At 56.0% G+C, this 15,706-nt stretch overlaps 1 protein-coding gene across 1 annotated transcript in view; it reads right to left on the bottom strand.

The window, feature by feature from the left end:
• The window catches only part of TTC7A (tetratricopeptide repeat domain 7A), a 114,129-nt gene that overhangs the window by 31,716 nt on the left and 66,707 nt on the right, over positions 1 to 15,706 (bottom strand). Inside the window, exons 12-15 of the mRNA XM_059406246.1 lie at positions 13,652 to 13,769; positions 12,594 to 12,651; positions 11,556 to 11,628; positions 10,256 to 10,416 (exon numbers count right to left, since the gene is read on the bottom strand). Coding sequence (XP_059262229.1) covers positions 10,256 to 10,416; positions 11,556 to 11,628; positions 12,594 to 12,651; positions 13,652 to 13,769 — 410 coding nt within the window. The remainder of the gene's footprint in view (positions 1 to 10,255; positions 10,417 to 11,555; positions 11,629 to 12,593; positions 12,652 to 13,651; positions 13,770 to 15,706) is intronic.

Raw genomic sequence — 15,706 nt, 5'->3', positions numbered from 1 at the left:
GTGCTCTGCTCAAGGCGGGGACCGGCCACCTCCCGTGTCACCTGCACCGTCCCGCAGCTGGGGGTACAGACAGGCACTCGACCAGCATGGATAGGGCCAGCCCCTGCTGGACCATGAGGCATCTCAGCCTTGCCAGCGTCTGTCTGCCTCTGGGCCAGCCCTTTTCCTTGAGAGGAAGATGCAGACCAGGGAGGCCAGTGTCTCTGGGTGTTCCCAGAGGACATCTTTGCCCACCTGCCCAGCCGCTCAGGCCAGGGGCTGCTGGAGGAAGTTTTGGGGGGAGGCACGGTTAGCCTGGCATCTGCCGCTTACTCCCTCACTTCCTGGGCCCTGCCTGGCCCCTGTTCCTGGGGTAGGATCAGCCTGCTAATTATTTGTTAAAAGGATTAAGATTTGGAGCCATTCCCATCTGAGGCACAGACAAATCATTTTTTCCTACTGCCATAGAGATATCTTAGGGTGAGCCTCCTCAAAAGTGGGTGAACATGAGCCCTTCCAAAGAAAATATTTTTTAAAAGAATTATTTTGTAAACGGGATATTTTTGTGAGGACGGCTTGAGCTAAGCAAGCCCTGTCCTGGGGTCAGAGGTTATCTTGTCCATTCTCCTTTTCCAGGAGCCTTGGATCAGTCTCTCCTTTGTGTCCCCCACCGGCTACTCCCCCCAGCACCCTGCTCCCAGTGGTAGGGGAGTACGTGCAGAGCACAGGCAGCTGCAGGAAGGACCTGGGCTGTAAGCACCATCAGTCCATATTTTCCCTTTCCGGTTCCTTTAAACAGCTCCCTATAAAATCACTCAGCACGTACAATAAGCGCCTGAGCACGGCCACAGCTGTCTAGCTGAAGGGCCCACCTCTTGCCCGTGGCTCACTCCCCAGCACACAAGAGCACATCATACTGAAACAGCCGTGGGCACCAGACAAAGCAGGTGCACGCCCAGGCCCCTTCCTAGCAGGTGCCTTCACCTCTCCGGGACAGTAACGGCACCACCCAGGAAGGCTTGCTGGGACGACCAAGGACAACAGAGCCCTATAAAGGCAGCCCTGAGGTACCTGGGTGGGTCAGTTGGTTAAGCAGCTGCCTTCGGCTCAGGTCATGATTCCCTGGTCCTGGGATCAAGCCCCGCATTGGGCTCCCTGCACAGTAGAGCGCCTGATTCTCTCTCTCCCTCTGCCTGCTGCTCTGCTTATTTGTGCTTTCTATCTCTCTGTCAAATAAATAAAATCTTAAAAAAAAAAAAAAAAAAGAAAGAAAAAGCTATGTGGCTGGCACATAGCCACCCCACAAGATAGGTCTCCTCAGCTCATGCCATCACAGCCAGTCTTCCCTAGCAGACTCTGTGCCTGGCAGGGACCACGTCTTTCTTATCTTCATATCGACGGACCTGATGTCACTCAACAAATCTTTGTTGAATAACAGAAGGAGTTCAAGCCACAAGGGCTCAAAGAGGCCTGGGGAGCTGTGGGCGTTCCTGGGATCAGAGAAGTCCAAGAGAGGCTGCAGTGTCCCATGGCACTGTCCATTCTTCCTGGTCCCATCAACCCCATGCCACTGGCTCATGCCACTGGTCATCGTGGGAGCCCTCTCCACAGTGGGGGAGGGGATGGCAGCAGGTGTGGCAAATGCACAGAAGGGGGAATTATCTCTTTAAAGGACAGTAATTAGTAATTCCGGCTGATGGCTGTGCCGTGCTGTTTTAATGAAGAGTTCTATTTTTACAGAAAACACATAATTGAGTGAAAAAGCAGGCTATTCTTTGAGTCAGGCGGCCACGCCTCTGGAAAGTCTAAGTCCCCGGCCGGGGAGGCCAGAGTCTGCACACCGCATGGGGAAACAGGAAGTGGGCCCCATCCTCCGTGGCCCACGTCTGACTCGGCACTGAAAAGCAGGCTCCACGTGAGGTGACCCAAGTTCAAACCCTGGTTTCCCCTCTAGCCACCGGGTTTCTAAAGCAAGTCCTTTTACCTTCTCAGAACTTTAGTTTTGTATCCGTAAAATGGGAAGGATAGTGTCTGTACACCCAGGGGTGGGGGTGGGGGTGGGGCTGTTCTGTGGAAAAACTGCAGAAAGGCCCAGTAGGGGGCTTGTGCTTCGAGAAGTGCTCCATCCAGGTTTGCCCCACCTGTTGTGGCTGACCCAGCCCCGATCCCACACAGCTGCATACTTATGCCCTCAAAGTGGGAATAATGGGGGTTGTTCATCCTCCCAGGGTCCCTGAGGAGATCAGGACTTAACACATGTGGAGCAGTTCAGAGCCTCCCACAGAGCATGAAGCGGATGCCCCACTCTCCTATTATTATTCTCCAAGCTTGTGGGGTTCAAGCATCTTGGGGCTGTCCAGCCCGCCACCTGGCTTGGGTTCTGGCCTCTGCTCTCTGCCCTGTACCAGCTGTCTGACCTTGAGATACCATCTAGCTCTCCCAGTAGTTTTTTCAAGTAGGAGGGCTGTAAAGAGCAGAAAATAAACACCCCCGAACAAGAAAACAGGGTAAGCGGAGCGAAGACTGGAAGATGTCAACAGCTGTGTGGGGGTCCCTCCTTCCCTCCAGAGCATCGGACTAAACCACTCCCATGGTCTACCCATTTGAGGGTCTAATGGGGATGCTGGGTGTCCAGCAGAGGGGCCCCCACGGGAGGAGGCGGGGGCAGAGCACAGGCCACAGTGTCTGCTCCGGAGAGTGCTTCCACCCACAAGGGGAAGTTCAAACAGAATATCTAAGGCAATCAGGAAACAAACCCGGAAGAGAATCCAGTACTCAATTGAGTAGTTCAGTTTTCCATTTTGACCAACAGGGGTGAGGGGTGGGGGGGCTTCTAGGCAAAATGGAACTAGCAGGCTGGCCTAGCAGGGGTGATGACTTGGAGGTCGGGCCGGAGGCCCAGCTGAGTGCGCTCAGAGGCCCCACCGGGAGGACAGGATGGGGACAGGCTGTCTGGTGGGAGTCACCCCCGCCACCCCCATTCAGGCTGCAGTCACCTGGCTCCAACACCTGGCTCTACCCAGTGGCCCAGGAAGCCAGGTGGGTGCAGGGCAACATAGATTGCACACACTCCTCCAAATTCCACGCCTCTGGGAGACTCCACCAGGGAAAATAACTGGTTGAAGTCAGACACATGCTCTTTGAGGGTATTATTTTAAAGTAACTCCAATAGGAGTGACCTCCCTGAAAGGCAGAGGGCCAGCAGGAAGCCCAGCCTTCTCACCTTCCTAGAGACTAACCCCCAATACGGAAGGGACCCTGACAACAGCTCTTAGCCCTAAAAACCAATGATTTCCTCTTGGGTCTGGGGCAGTAACTGACCTACGGACCCTCATCTTTTGAAGCTCATACTGTTAATTCCTCTTAATTCATTCAAGATGAACTACTTTTGAAGTATTAAACATCAACAGCCAGCAAACTTAGTGCTTCCCGAAATGAGCCCCTCCTTGCTTCAACAGCCCTGGTCCCGCAGGGAGAACAGCCTCAGGGCATTTCTGAGAGCAAGCCTGCACCTAGGCCTTCTTATCTGTACTGACCCAAGGTTGACCAAGCAGGCCTCCAGGCCCTGCTTCTCTCAGCTGCTGCCTAGCTCCAGTTATCTCCAGATGACTCTCCAAACACAAATGCCTGATCTTGAACAGATAAGAACCCAAACCCTGCAGAGCCTTGCCCTGACCATTCAGGAGTGGAAGAACTTCCAGAAAGAAGGCCCCTAGATAGAAGAAAGGTAGGATCCCAGTCCGGTATAAATCACCAAGAAGCAAACACACCTCAGGCTAGGTCTCTATCCTCTGCCCAGTGAGCAGACCCTGGGGACCCAAAGACCACCCACTGCAGAAGGGAGGCCAACCCTGCCTCAGGGGCAAGAATACCCTCTCCCCCTGGGGCAGAAAGGCTTTGTCCTGGGGCTAGGCCACAGTGCCTGCCTCCAGCAAATGTTGTAGGCTGGGAGATCAGGGAGTGAGCATCAGGAAACAAGGAGCTAAAATCACTTCAAAACAAATTAAGAATTCTTTTTGGGGGGGAAAACAAACAAACAAACCACCTGCAAATAATACTTTCCTTTCCTTCTCTTCCCCAAACCAAACAACCTGGGTCATGGACCCTCCTGTGTAAGCCTAAGCAGACTGGCGGCGGGAGACCGAGGCCCCTGACTGCAGTGTCCCACAGAGCAAGATCACAGGAGGCTGCACAGAACCACGGGCAAAGGGAAATGCTGAATGTCAAAGCAGCTTAGCTGATGAGGAACTGACCTTTGGGGAAGAAAGTGCTGGTGCCAGTGATTATGCCTGGCTTAACACTTCCCTCAGCCACAGGGCCTGCAAGTTTAACCCCTGGCTCTTGTCCTCATGGGCGGGGAGAGGGGGGTGCCCACTGCTAGCCAGAAAAGTTTAATGAATCCAGCAAAGCGATAAACTCTGTTCGTGTTAATACCTTTGATTCCAGCCCCTTCACTGGAGTGTTGGTATTTTAAGTGTCTTTTTGATCTATTACAAGTCCTTCATAAGAGCCATCCAATAAACACAGCGGGTTTAAGTCAGAAATGTTAACACAGGCCCGGGACTCTGAGCCTTCTGCCTAGTGGATTGCACCAATCGAAATAACCTGAGAAGAAGGTGAGGCAGCCCAGGTAGATCAGACAGGTGCCCTTGAGGCCATAGTTAGCCTCAACCAGAACCAGCCAAGGTCTGGCCCCAGCTAGCCTAGTTATCAGCTCAAACATTTTCCAAAACAGCCTAGGTTTCCTGGGGGAGATGGCTGTGCCGATAGTTTGTTTACACAGGGCGAGCTCCAGCTTGTGGAGAGGGCCGTATTATTCCTGCGTTGAGAGAAGGGGGGTATCCCCCCCAGGTTCTGACACACCTTCCCCTAGGATCTTCTAATTCCCCCGGGAACCTGGGCTGGCCTAGGCAGAAACTCCCAAAAGGGCCTAACGGGACCCCCCAAGGGTGGGGCGGGAGGAGGTGGTCTTGCCCGGTGCCTCCTCTGCCACCCGCCAGTCCACCCCTGGTCTGGGTTTTTCAAACCCAGTCTGGCAGGCTGCCAGGTCTGGGTGGGGGCAGTGACTGACAGGCTGGTTATTGGAAAGCTCCCATCATGAAGCCGAGGAATTTTGTTTGGTTACCATGGTGACCTTCACTACAAGCGCACTGACTAAAGCACAAGGAATCTGTTACCTAAAACCAGTGCCCCTGGAGCCCCAGCTTCAGGAGCCATGCTTATCAGTGGCCTGTACCCCTTGACCCCATATTCCTGCCCCTCCCCGGCGGAGCCTCCCAGCTGCCTCCGGCTGCCGTGCTGGGACTTGTGCAGGGACTTGTGCAGGCGGCTCCCAGAGCTTGCACACGACCAGACCACGCACGTTCCGCTGTGGGGCCTGGCTTGGAAACCAGCTCTAAATAGGGAGTCTGCTGCCCCCCTGAGGCCCCCTGCAGGCCGGCCAGCACACGTGTCCAGGGCTTAGTGGGAAGCCCGTAGGATTTCAGGAAGCTGTGCAGGGTGTCTGGTTGCCCGGTGCCAGGTTCACACTGTCCCCACGGGGACATCAGTCTCTGCTTCATCACGTTTCTGCCTTTTAAGCCCAAGCTCCGTTCACTCAAGTTCATCCTGCAGCATGGAAATCAAGGTATTCTGTGCTGTGTTTTCTAATCCCTGAATTGCAAGGGATTTTCCGAAGTTCGGCTCCACAAGGGCTGGGTTTCTCTCCAGGAGTCATCTGCCTGCCTGGAGGAATGGTGGCCTCCCTTGGGCACAGCTAAGGAGCTCCCACACCTCTCACGGGGCTTCCTGCCTAGGCTTGTGCCTCCTGGGCCTGCAGGAATGGCGCCCTCCTCCAGCTCAGTGCCTTTCACGCACCCTGCCCACAGGGGTCCCACGCTATGGTCCCACACTGCGGGTGTGCTGCCTTCCAGACACCCCGCTGCCCTTGAACATGCTTCTAAACCGACTGCAAGACTTCTTTTTGTCTGAGTCTCACCACAGGACTCGGAGGCAGGACAGATGTCCGTGTCTGGTATTTGAGAAAGCTTCTGGAAGTGGCACAGGAGACAGACAGCATGACCCACTGTGACCCTCATGTGGGGATAAGCTCGCATGGAAAGGGCTCCATTCCACCCACTGGCCTGCCCCCTGCACTCCCATGCCCCGTGCCTGGCTCCCTCCACCCTCAACACTAGCCTGCCAGCCTCTTCCCTCACTAAGACAGCCTCTGGGAGCCAACGCAGGCACAGGTTCTGCAGAAGAGAAGAGCCCCTGAAAAGCCTCAACCCGTTAGAGCAGCCTTGGGGGGCTCCCGGTGGCATACGGAGCTCAGGCTCTCACATGGAGACCTCACTGGGGACACAGAGGCCAGGGTAAAGGGGTTTTGATTTTTTTTGTTGTTTGTTTTGCTGCCATGGTATTGACGGGACCAGCAGGTGAATTATCTGCTGTGACAACAGCTGGGGCCACACGCAGCTTGTTCTTGGCACAGGGAGCAGCTGGAGGAGCAGAGCTCAGGCTCCAGGGAAGGGCAATGACATTTTTCAGTGATCCCTGGCCGGTAATGGGCTCAACGACATTTCCTGCTAATCCACGGGTTTCTGTACTCTGCCATCCCATCTGTGGGGACTGGAACTGCCTTATTCACAAAGAGCTGTGGTCAGGCTCTATGGTCACTCCAACAGAGCTCTGTGGCCTGTGGATTTTCCACACCCACTCCCAACCTCCTAGATACAGGTATTTTTTTAAGGGTTGTTTTTTTTTTTTTTAAGGTAACAGAAATGTATTATCTCACAATATAGGAGGACAGACAAGACATATATAAATATATATATATATATATTTTTTTTTTTTTAAAGTTAGTTTTGCAGTCTTTTAGGGCTGGCTCCAATCAAGACAGAGGTCCTCATGACCTTCCAAGGGAGGGACTCATGGTGGCTTCGAGATAAAGAGTCTGCCCCTGTTTCTCTATCCCTACTGTCCCCACATGGGCAGGCTTTGCAGAGCAAGGCACCTCAGAGAATGGGATGCTCGGGTCCCCAGGCCTTTCTGCAGTGACATAAACCAGAAGAACCCTAGGGATGGTACTCAAACACTTTCCCTTCTTGGGTTTGAACCTCAGAGAGGTCTCCCTACTGCCAGCCCCATGGCCGGAGCTCCTGATGCCCTGGCAGTGACCTTGTGGTGTCTGGATGGAGCCATTCTGTTCTCATGCAGAACCCACCCCTTTAGAAGGCTTCTGCCAGCAGAAGTAGGGACACAGCTGACACAGAGTGGCATGGATATCCTACAGATCAACCAAGCACACAGTCTGAGCCAGGGAGGGGCCTATCACCTGTTTTGGGTTTAGGGTCCCATAGATGATCTGGTGAAAGCCATCTCCCTGGACACAGTAGCATAGGCACAACTGTTACGGTTCAGGTCTAGGCATTCTTGGTGGCCTAGAAGCACACCCATGGGCCTCATGACCGGGAGTCCCCAACCTCCCCAAGGACCACGTCTCCCCACCCTCCGCGACGACACTTTCAGTGAGTGAAGCCTCTGGTGAGGGAGTTGGCCCCTGAGTAAGGTGAGGGCGGGAAAGGGGGAAGCACCCGTGAAAGGCAGGGCATACATACTACTGATGAGGGGGTGAAAGACTGGGGAGAAGAGGGGCTTCTTCACCTAGCCCCAGAGCCCAGGGGCAGGAGGCGCCTCCCCTGAGGTAGGCTAGGGGTTGAGGGAGAGCCAGAACGCTGCCCTCCAAACCCAGCTTCCCCACCCTACACACTGTGGGCTCCAAGCAGATTTTCAAAAAGTGCCATTAGCCTCCCCACCTTAGGCCAGGGGACATGATTCTGTCAGCAGAAAGCTTCAACCCAAAAGCTGCATCGAGATGCCAAATGCTGGAACAAGAGGGCCCTTAGGGGACTGGGGGCCTGAGGAAGGGCCAGGTGGGCAGTAAGAGAATTCCCTGTGCCACTTCCTTTAGGACAGCTCTGTCCCCCTCTGCTCCCAGCCTCCACTGGCAGGTAACACTGCACTTGGGAAAAGGACTTGCTCATTAAACAACGTCAGATGCCAGGCCCGGACTCTTTCTTATGACACACACTCTGACCTGGGCCAGGGCCAGGACCCCTTCCCACTCTAGGAGTCTAAGATTCTCCTCCGCAGGGGCACCTGGGTGGCTCAGTGGGTTACGCCTCTGCCTTTGGCTCGGGTCATGATCTCAGGGTTCTGGGATGGAGCCCTGCATCGGGCTCTCCGCTCAGCGGGGAGGCTGCTCCACACCCCCCCTCCCCAACTCTCTGCCTGCCTCTCTGCCTACTTGTGATCTCTCTGTCAAATAAATAAAATCTTTAAAAAAGAAAAAATTCTCCTCCGCACAGTTTTTGTCTCCATCAAGCCTAACCGACAATGGAGTAAACACACACACACATGCACACACCTGTGTGCACACACGCACACGCACACAAGCACATGCATGGCTGGCAGCAGATAGTGGGTCAGACTCTGCCTGACGCTCATGAGAGTGGAGCTTGGAAAAAAGTGATATCATTGGTACTGGAAGAGGAGGGCCTTTGTCCTTTGTGTATTTTCACTGAAGGTAAAAAAATAAACTTCTACACAGTAGGTAATGCTGTACTGTGCTTGGGATTAATGAGACAAGGGAACTCATCTCTTGGCCACATACACTATTTTATCTGTGTTTTAGTATTCCCTAAGCTATCTGCCTTTTCAAGTGAACGGATTTCACTTTCAATTTCAGTAATCTCCCAAATGCAGGGCTGAGGCTGAGGGTCAGGTCCAGCTCCTCAACACTAAGGACGGGCTCTGTAGAGTTGGCCACGCAGCAGCTCTTCTTACTCCTGGCCCATGGGCAGCTGAGCCCCACTGGAGACAGGATGGCAGGAGGACAGGAAGGGTTAGGAGTCAGAGTGGGCACAGGGTCAGTGTGGACTAGGAGCAGTGGGGCTGACCTGCAGGGGGAACACCCGCCCTTGGCTTTATGCACTGGGGCTGCTCTTCAATGGGGCACTCTGGGAGCTTACCGTAAGGGCTCCCTGCTGCTCCCAAAACACACTTCTTGAGCCTTGGTGAGGCCAAAATCATCCTGCAAGGTTTGCAGGCAAAGCTACCCATAGCATCCTCTGAAGGAGGCCAAAGGCCCAGGAAAGCCAGCTCTGCTGCCAGTGAGTTGGGGATGGACAGAGGAGATGCCCAGGCCCCCCACATGAAGGGAACCTCCTTTGGCTGGGTCAGCTGCGGCTTCCCTTTATCAGCTAACATGGCTGCAGCACCCACCAGTTTCCCCTGATTCTTTGTGAGCCTGTCTTCATTGCCAGTGTAAGTCTCCCATCCAGTGAGCTGGCACTGCGCTTCTTTCTGCTCTCCAAAGCAAGACAGCCTTGGCTGTGCTAAATAGACCTGAAGGGGGAACATGGTGGGAATAGGGATGCTCCAGCGCCCATCATCCTGGCCTCCCAGGATCAAGGGAACAAGATCTATTGTCCCCAGTATCACATGCCTTAGGGAAGAGAACAGAAAACAAAAGATGACCGACTTCCTTACTTCCTCCTGCAGAGCCACACACCTTCCTGCCACAGCTGGCCCAGCATGTCTTCTGTTCCCCAGTGTCCTGACTGGGTGGCAGTGGGTCCTCTGTGTCTAGGTGGGGGCAGGAAAGTCTGACCCTGCCACACCCACCATGGCCTGGGCCAAATGATCGTGAACCCTGCTCCAAAGAGAGGGGCCCTTGGGCAGTGTGACCTGGTTGAGGGGGGCAGATATGGAGCGCCAAGGATGGAGGGAGAGGCCAGGACTGCTCAGGAAGGAGGGAACCCCTTTCTCCCAATGCCTGTGACCTGCCTAGGGGCAGGGAGGTGGTTCACTGGGCCTCTGCCAGCCCAGCCAGAGTGAGCAACTCACCCTGAACTGGCTGGGCCAGGGTTATGATTAGGTTACACAAGCAGTGTCCCTGTGTGGCTCAAACACAGAGCCCAAGGCGAGGTGGAAGCAGCTCTAGCACGTGCATGTGAACACAGTCTCCCCTGGAGTCCCTGTTCCCCCTAGAGCCTGCGGCTGTAGCATGGAGCTCACCACTCACGCCACCCTCCCCCCATGCCTCCAGGCACAGAATAACAGAGCCTTCTCTGACCCCATGGGGCCTGCCCCCCTCCATCCTCCAGCCAAGGGCTGTGCATGCAGTTGGCACTTAATCAGTGTGCGCCGGCTGGCTACGTGGCAGGGTGGGGGCGCGCACGGGCACCAGTGTCTGCGGCAGGCCGGCCCCTAGCCGTGTCCACAGGGAACTCACTTGAAGTTCTCAGGGTACTCTGTGATGGCCATGTTGATGACGTCCAGGGCGTGCTGGTAGTACTTCTGGGCAGAGAAAAGGAGGGCCAGCAGGTGGAGGGCATTGGCATCATCCCCGCACACTTTCAGGGCCTCCTGCAGCTGCTCCATGGCGCTGGAGATCTGCCCGAGAAGACAGCCGGCTTAGCAACCTTCTCCACCCAACCTCCCCCCAGGATTCCAGGGCTAGTGCCAGCCAATGAGGGCAGAGCAGACTCAAGTGAGACCCTGGGCCTTGGGTGCAGTGCTCTGACAAGAACACATGGCCCAAAGTACTGTGGCGAGAGGGTGCTATCATCCCAGGTCAGGCTTGGGAATAAAGAGGCAGGTTCATGGTGCAGCAGAGGACCTGGGTGGGTGTGGGGGCTCCAAGGAGGCCAGCCCGGTCCCTTTGTGCAGAGCCAGAGGGGGCCTCTCCGCACCTGTCCGTGCAGCGATGGAGGTCAGCACTCAAACGCCCCTTCCTGCTCAGAGGCCCACCTTGGCAAGAGCTGCAGCTCTGGGGTCGGCAGGGAGGTGGTGGGGAAATAGAAGCTGGCCCTACCACTTCTTCGCTAGAGTCATCGGTTGACCTCTCTGAGCTGCCGTTCTTAGCTACAAAATGAGGAGGGCAGTCCTGCCTGTGCCAGGAGCTGAGAGGGTAGGATGACATGAGAGAACATTCTGCCCAGTTCTGCACATGTGTGAGATGTGCCTATCCCTCCTCAAGTCCCCAGAGCCCAGGCAGCCTCAGAGCAGTAATACACTGCCTTCTCATCCAGAGGCTGAACTTGACTGGCAAGAGAAGCACCGGCGCTTTTATGGAGGGTGAAAACTACAGAGCTCTCAGGTATGTGCACCCGTGTTCTTCGGAGCACCAGAGCAGAGTGTTGCTCCTTGAGGACAATGGCAGAGAGGTACCAAGAGCCTCACCCCGGACCTGGAAGTCGAGCCTCGTGGGGAAAGGTTGGTGGAAGGTGAGGACCTAAATGCTTCCTGCAGTCACTCAGCAATGTCTAAGGAGACCGAACCCTTCAAGGGGCCTCGAGGGCCAAGATTAATCCCTTCCTGGGTGGCCCCATGGGCTTTACCACATTTTCTGACTTAATCCTCACTGGGTCCCTCAGAGATGCAGGGCGAAGGGACTCATGTAACAGATGAGAAAACAGGGATTCAGAGAGGTCAAGTCCTTGCAAAGGGTCACGTGGCTGGGCAAAGCAGCGGTAGCAGGAGCAACTCCACAGCCCTCAGGGACCTGGAAGTTAGGAAATGCGACAACCCACCTGGCGGACAAGGGCCAGCTGCAGCGAGACATAAAGGATGACTTGGGGGTCACCGGGCGCCAGCTGCTGGGCTCTGTATGGGGAGAAGGAGTGACAGGTCAGCGAGCAAGGACTGGGCACCCTGTGTGTGCCATGGGCCTCCAGCATGCCAGCCCTGGGCTGTGTTCTACAGGGAGAAATGTCAGGGGTCCTCAGAGGTTGCCCAGTGGGGGAGAATGGTGGTGGCAGCCTGTGGGCAGCAGGCTCCCAGTGAGCTGGCCAAGGCCCTGTGATGGCCTTAGACAGAGCCTGGAGCCTGACCTCTCCTCCGCAGGACAGAAGGGAACAGCCCTGCCGTTGGAGAGGCTGTGAAGGGCCTCTCTGGGACAGAAGCCTGGGGAATGAAGAGCTGGCCCTGGTAGCTCCACAGGCATTGGCTCAGATGGGACTCTGTCACCTCCCTGGGTTCAGGAACAACGCGGCCAGGCCAGAGTGGGGCTGGATGTGCTAGTATGTTCCCATAAAGGTAGCACGAGATGTCTAGCACCGCCTACAGGCTAGCATCTTTCACAGCAGTACTGGGGAAGGGTTTCTCTGGCATCCCCCTCCCTTCCTCCCTCCAGCACCCTGGATGCCAGGAAATGTCTGTGAGGACAGCATGGGGGCTCCTTACAGCCCTCAAGTCAGTGAAGGGCTGGCAGGAGGCAAACACCAATTTTTGAGTCCCTGCTACACTTAAGGTGCATTCGCGAGGTGCTTCTCTAGCTCTATCTCACAGAATTCTCACAACAGTCATGGGCTGATTCCCGGGTTAGAGCCCTGAGCTGCAGCGGGGAGGAGTCTGGGGGCAGTCTGCCATCACTGGAGGGCTCAGCCCACCCACCCCACCTCACCCCAGAGGCCTGTCCCCACTTCCCACATGAGCTCTCAGAGCCTTGGCTTCCTGGTCAATAAAATGGGGCCTGAAACCTTCAGTCTGCCTCCAGCAAGGGGTCCAGGGAGATAAAGCGTGTGAGTGTGCCACCTGGTGCCTCTGCTGGGCCGGTGGTCCCCCCTCACCTGTCCAGGGTCTGTAATGCTTTCCGGTGCAACTCGTCTTGCTTGGATTTCAGAGTCGCTGCAGAAGAGAAGACAAAGATTGAGCTGTGAGGGGTTGCCAGACCAGCTCTGCCCCATCCCGGGCACGTGAGCCCTGGCCAGCAAATGCTTGCATTCAAGCAGTCTCTGTGGGATGGTGTGGGGCGTCCGCTTGGCCCCAGCTTCCCAGTGTGTGCCTTAGCATACCAGCTCCTTTCACCTCTTTGTCTTCTCTGCTACCTAACCCTTGAGAGACAGCCTCCAGGGGCTGATGCCTGCTTCTGGGGGCTTCCTTACTCACAGGACTCTGCTTTTGTAACCATTTTAACAATATTTCAGTGTTAAAATTTAATGGCAGGCGTTTGAAGCCTTAGGTGCACACTGAACCACCTGGTAAGCTTTAAAATGACTGTCAACCAGGCCCCAGCCCAGCCCTGGTCAGATTACTCTTCCACGTTTAGTCTGAATGGGACACCATCTCTCCCCTTCCTGCAAGCATAGAGAAGTCGGTGACTGCCTCACTGATGAGGGCACACGTGGCTGAGCGGGCAGGGTTCGGGAAAGAATGCCAGGCTCAGGGCAGCAAGAGTCGAATCCGTCCTCCAAACACAAGTATTTATTAAGCCCGACTGTGTACCCAGCGCTGCCCCATGTGTCAAGGGAGGTTTAAAAGATCCCAGAGGGACACAGCAGTGCTGAGGTAAGAGCAAAGCAGAATTCAGACACCCCGTGTGGTCCAGGCAGGCAGCGTATTACAGACTGCGAGCACCGAGAGTTCCAGAGGCAGGCAGCAGCTCTGCCAAGGGGCTGGGGCCACGCCTGGAAGGAAGCGCCCATGAAAAACGCATGTGTGAGAGTGATGAAGTCTGGTAAAAGAGTAGAAATGGGACTGAGTTGTGTGTGAGTGTGTGTGTGTGTGTGTGTGTGTACTCGAGGGAGATGTGCTGGGTGGTGGGGTGGGCACTGGTGGGAAGAGATGCCCAAGGGGCCCCTGAGAGGCCTGACCCCCCAAGCAGAGGCTCTGAGGCCCCAGCACTCACCATCAGTGGCCTGCAGGCTGTAAGTGAGGCCCAGTGCCAGGTAGCCCTTGGCAAGGAATTCCCCGGCTTCCTCCCCGAGGTTGATCACCATCATGGCAAAGCGCTCTGCGTCCTCCAGCTGCAAAGAGGAGAGGCACAGTTCACTGGGAGGGCCTTCCTGGCCCCGGCATGCCAGAGGTGCAGTCACCAGCCTGGGACACGCAGAGCCACAATTCCTCACGTGTGAGCAGCACGATCATAGGCCAGGTGCCTTGTCTGAGACCACACCACCACTAGGTGGAAGAAATAAGGCTATTTCCTATAGCAGCAACTCCCTAGACCTCTCCCCTGCAATCCAAGGGGCTGTGCTCCACATCACAGGGTGGTAGCTCTCACAGGAAACAGCTTCCCTCGCCCTAAACAGCCTAGCTCCCTAGAGCTTACTCTGCCAAGAGTAGGGACCCAGGACCGGCCCAGTCTGTGACAGCTCCTTGCACCATCTGGTCTCCGTCTGTGCCTGCCCTGTGCAGCAAAGAGAGGGAAGCCGGGGCCGGGGGGCAGGCAGGGCCCTGGGACTGGTCTTGGGGACACCGCCAACCCTGCAGAACAGGCAGGCTGCCTCTGGCTCTGTCTGCGAGCTCGCTCCCGGACACAGGGAGCTCAAACTTTTCAGGGGAAAAAGGCCTGAGGTTGTTTTTGTCCTGGGAGCAGGAAGAACTGTTCCAGTTGGAAAGGGGCCAGTGGGCGCAGATCACGTGTGCATATACCATCACACACGTCATGTGACACAAAGAAGGACACACACAAGGCAGCCCTCTCAAGCCATCTGGGGCACCTAAAGCAGTCAGGCCAGTCAGGGAGGCGGGAGACAGCTGAGGGTCTCTGCCATGCCCACTCATAGCCCACAGGCCTCTAAGATGCCCTCCTCCTCCTCCCCAGCCCAGGAATGTCACCTGTCCATTAGTCTGGCACAGCAGTGTATTAGTGTTAGCGTCACCGAGAACAAGGACTGGCATACCCCAAAGGCCCACTGAAACCCAGATGTCACGGCCCACTGTGGGGGACATCTTGCCTCCGGCAGAGGCCCATCAGGGAGTTACCTTCAACCGAGGAGTTAAATTCAAACCCAAGTTGGCTCCTGGCCTTCACGCCAGTGTTGTTCCTGGCTACCCCACCCTGGAAGGAGAGGGTTCAGCTCTGCACATCTTGTGGCCTGACCACTGGCCACAGCCGGGATGCCGGTAGCCCTTCCAGCCCTGGGATGTGGAGCTGAGACCCCAAGACAGAGGCCATCGGCAAAGGGGATTTGGGTATGCCTGCCCTCTGCACACACCTATGGGAAGCCCTGTGCAGGAAAAGGGCTGAAGGAGCAGAGAGCCCACCATGCGGGGAGGGAAACAACAGAACCAAAACACGAGGAAGCAGAGCATATGACTTGACAGCCCAGACAGCGATGGGGCAGTGGGGGGCAGGTCAGGGGGTACTGAATCCCTCTGAGGCCTGTCTGCCGGCATGATACGTGCCGACGAGGGCAGCATTCCAGCCCCATCATGCTGCTGCTCTGCTTGCTGGCCTGGGCAGTGGGCCACCTCCAGTCTGGGGAAGCTGGTCACTGAGAGGAACAGGGAGTCTAAGGACCTAAGCTCTGACACGATCATGCCCCAGATCTCAAGGTCTTGGGGAGGCCGTAGCTTAGGAAACCTGTCCACTGCCTGCTGCCCAGCCTCCACCAGCCAGGCAGGCCGAAAGCTGGAGCGGCTAAGCTCAGTGTCCGGTAGCACCTGGCCCAGCGGGACCTGGAGCAGTGGGGGCGGGGGGTGTGTGAGCCTGAAAGACAAGCTGTGGACACTGGCTGTGGTCCTTGCCCAGCACCTGACAGCTGAGGAGTCAGGAGCAGATCACTTAGTTTCTGTGCCCCAAAGGTCCTCTTCTGCGAAATGGAGACTCAGACCCCCCACCCCTACCTGCTCCTCCGCACAGACCTCTGCTAAGGCTTCTGCAGCAGCAGGCTCTGTGATGGGCCCAGATGGGGAGCCCCAACAATAAGGGAGAGGGAGGCCTGTATGAGCTCGCACA

Source organism: Mustela nigripes, chromosome 7 (assembly GCF_022355385.1).
Source record: "Mustela nigripes isolate SB6536 chromosome 7, MUSNIG.SB6536, whole genome shotgun sequence".
NCBI classification, from domain to species: domain Eukaryota; kingdom Metazoa; phylum Chordata; class Mammalia; order Carnivora; family Mustelidae; genus Mustela; species Mustela nigripes.
This window is presented reverse-complemented; position numbering and strand designations above follow the sequence as displayed.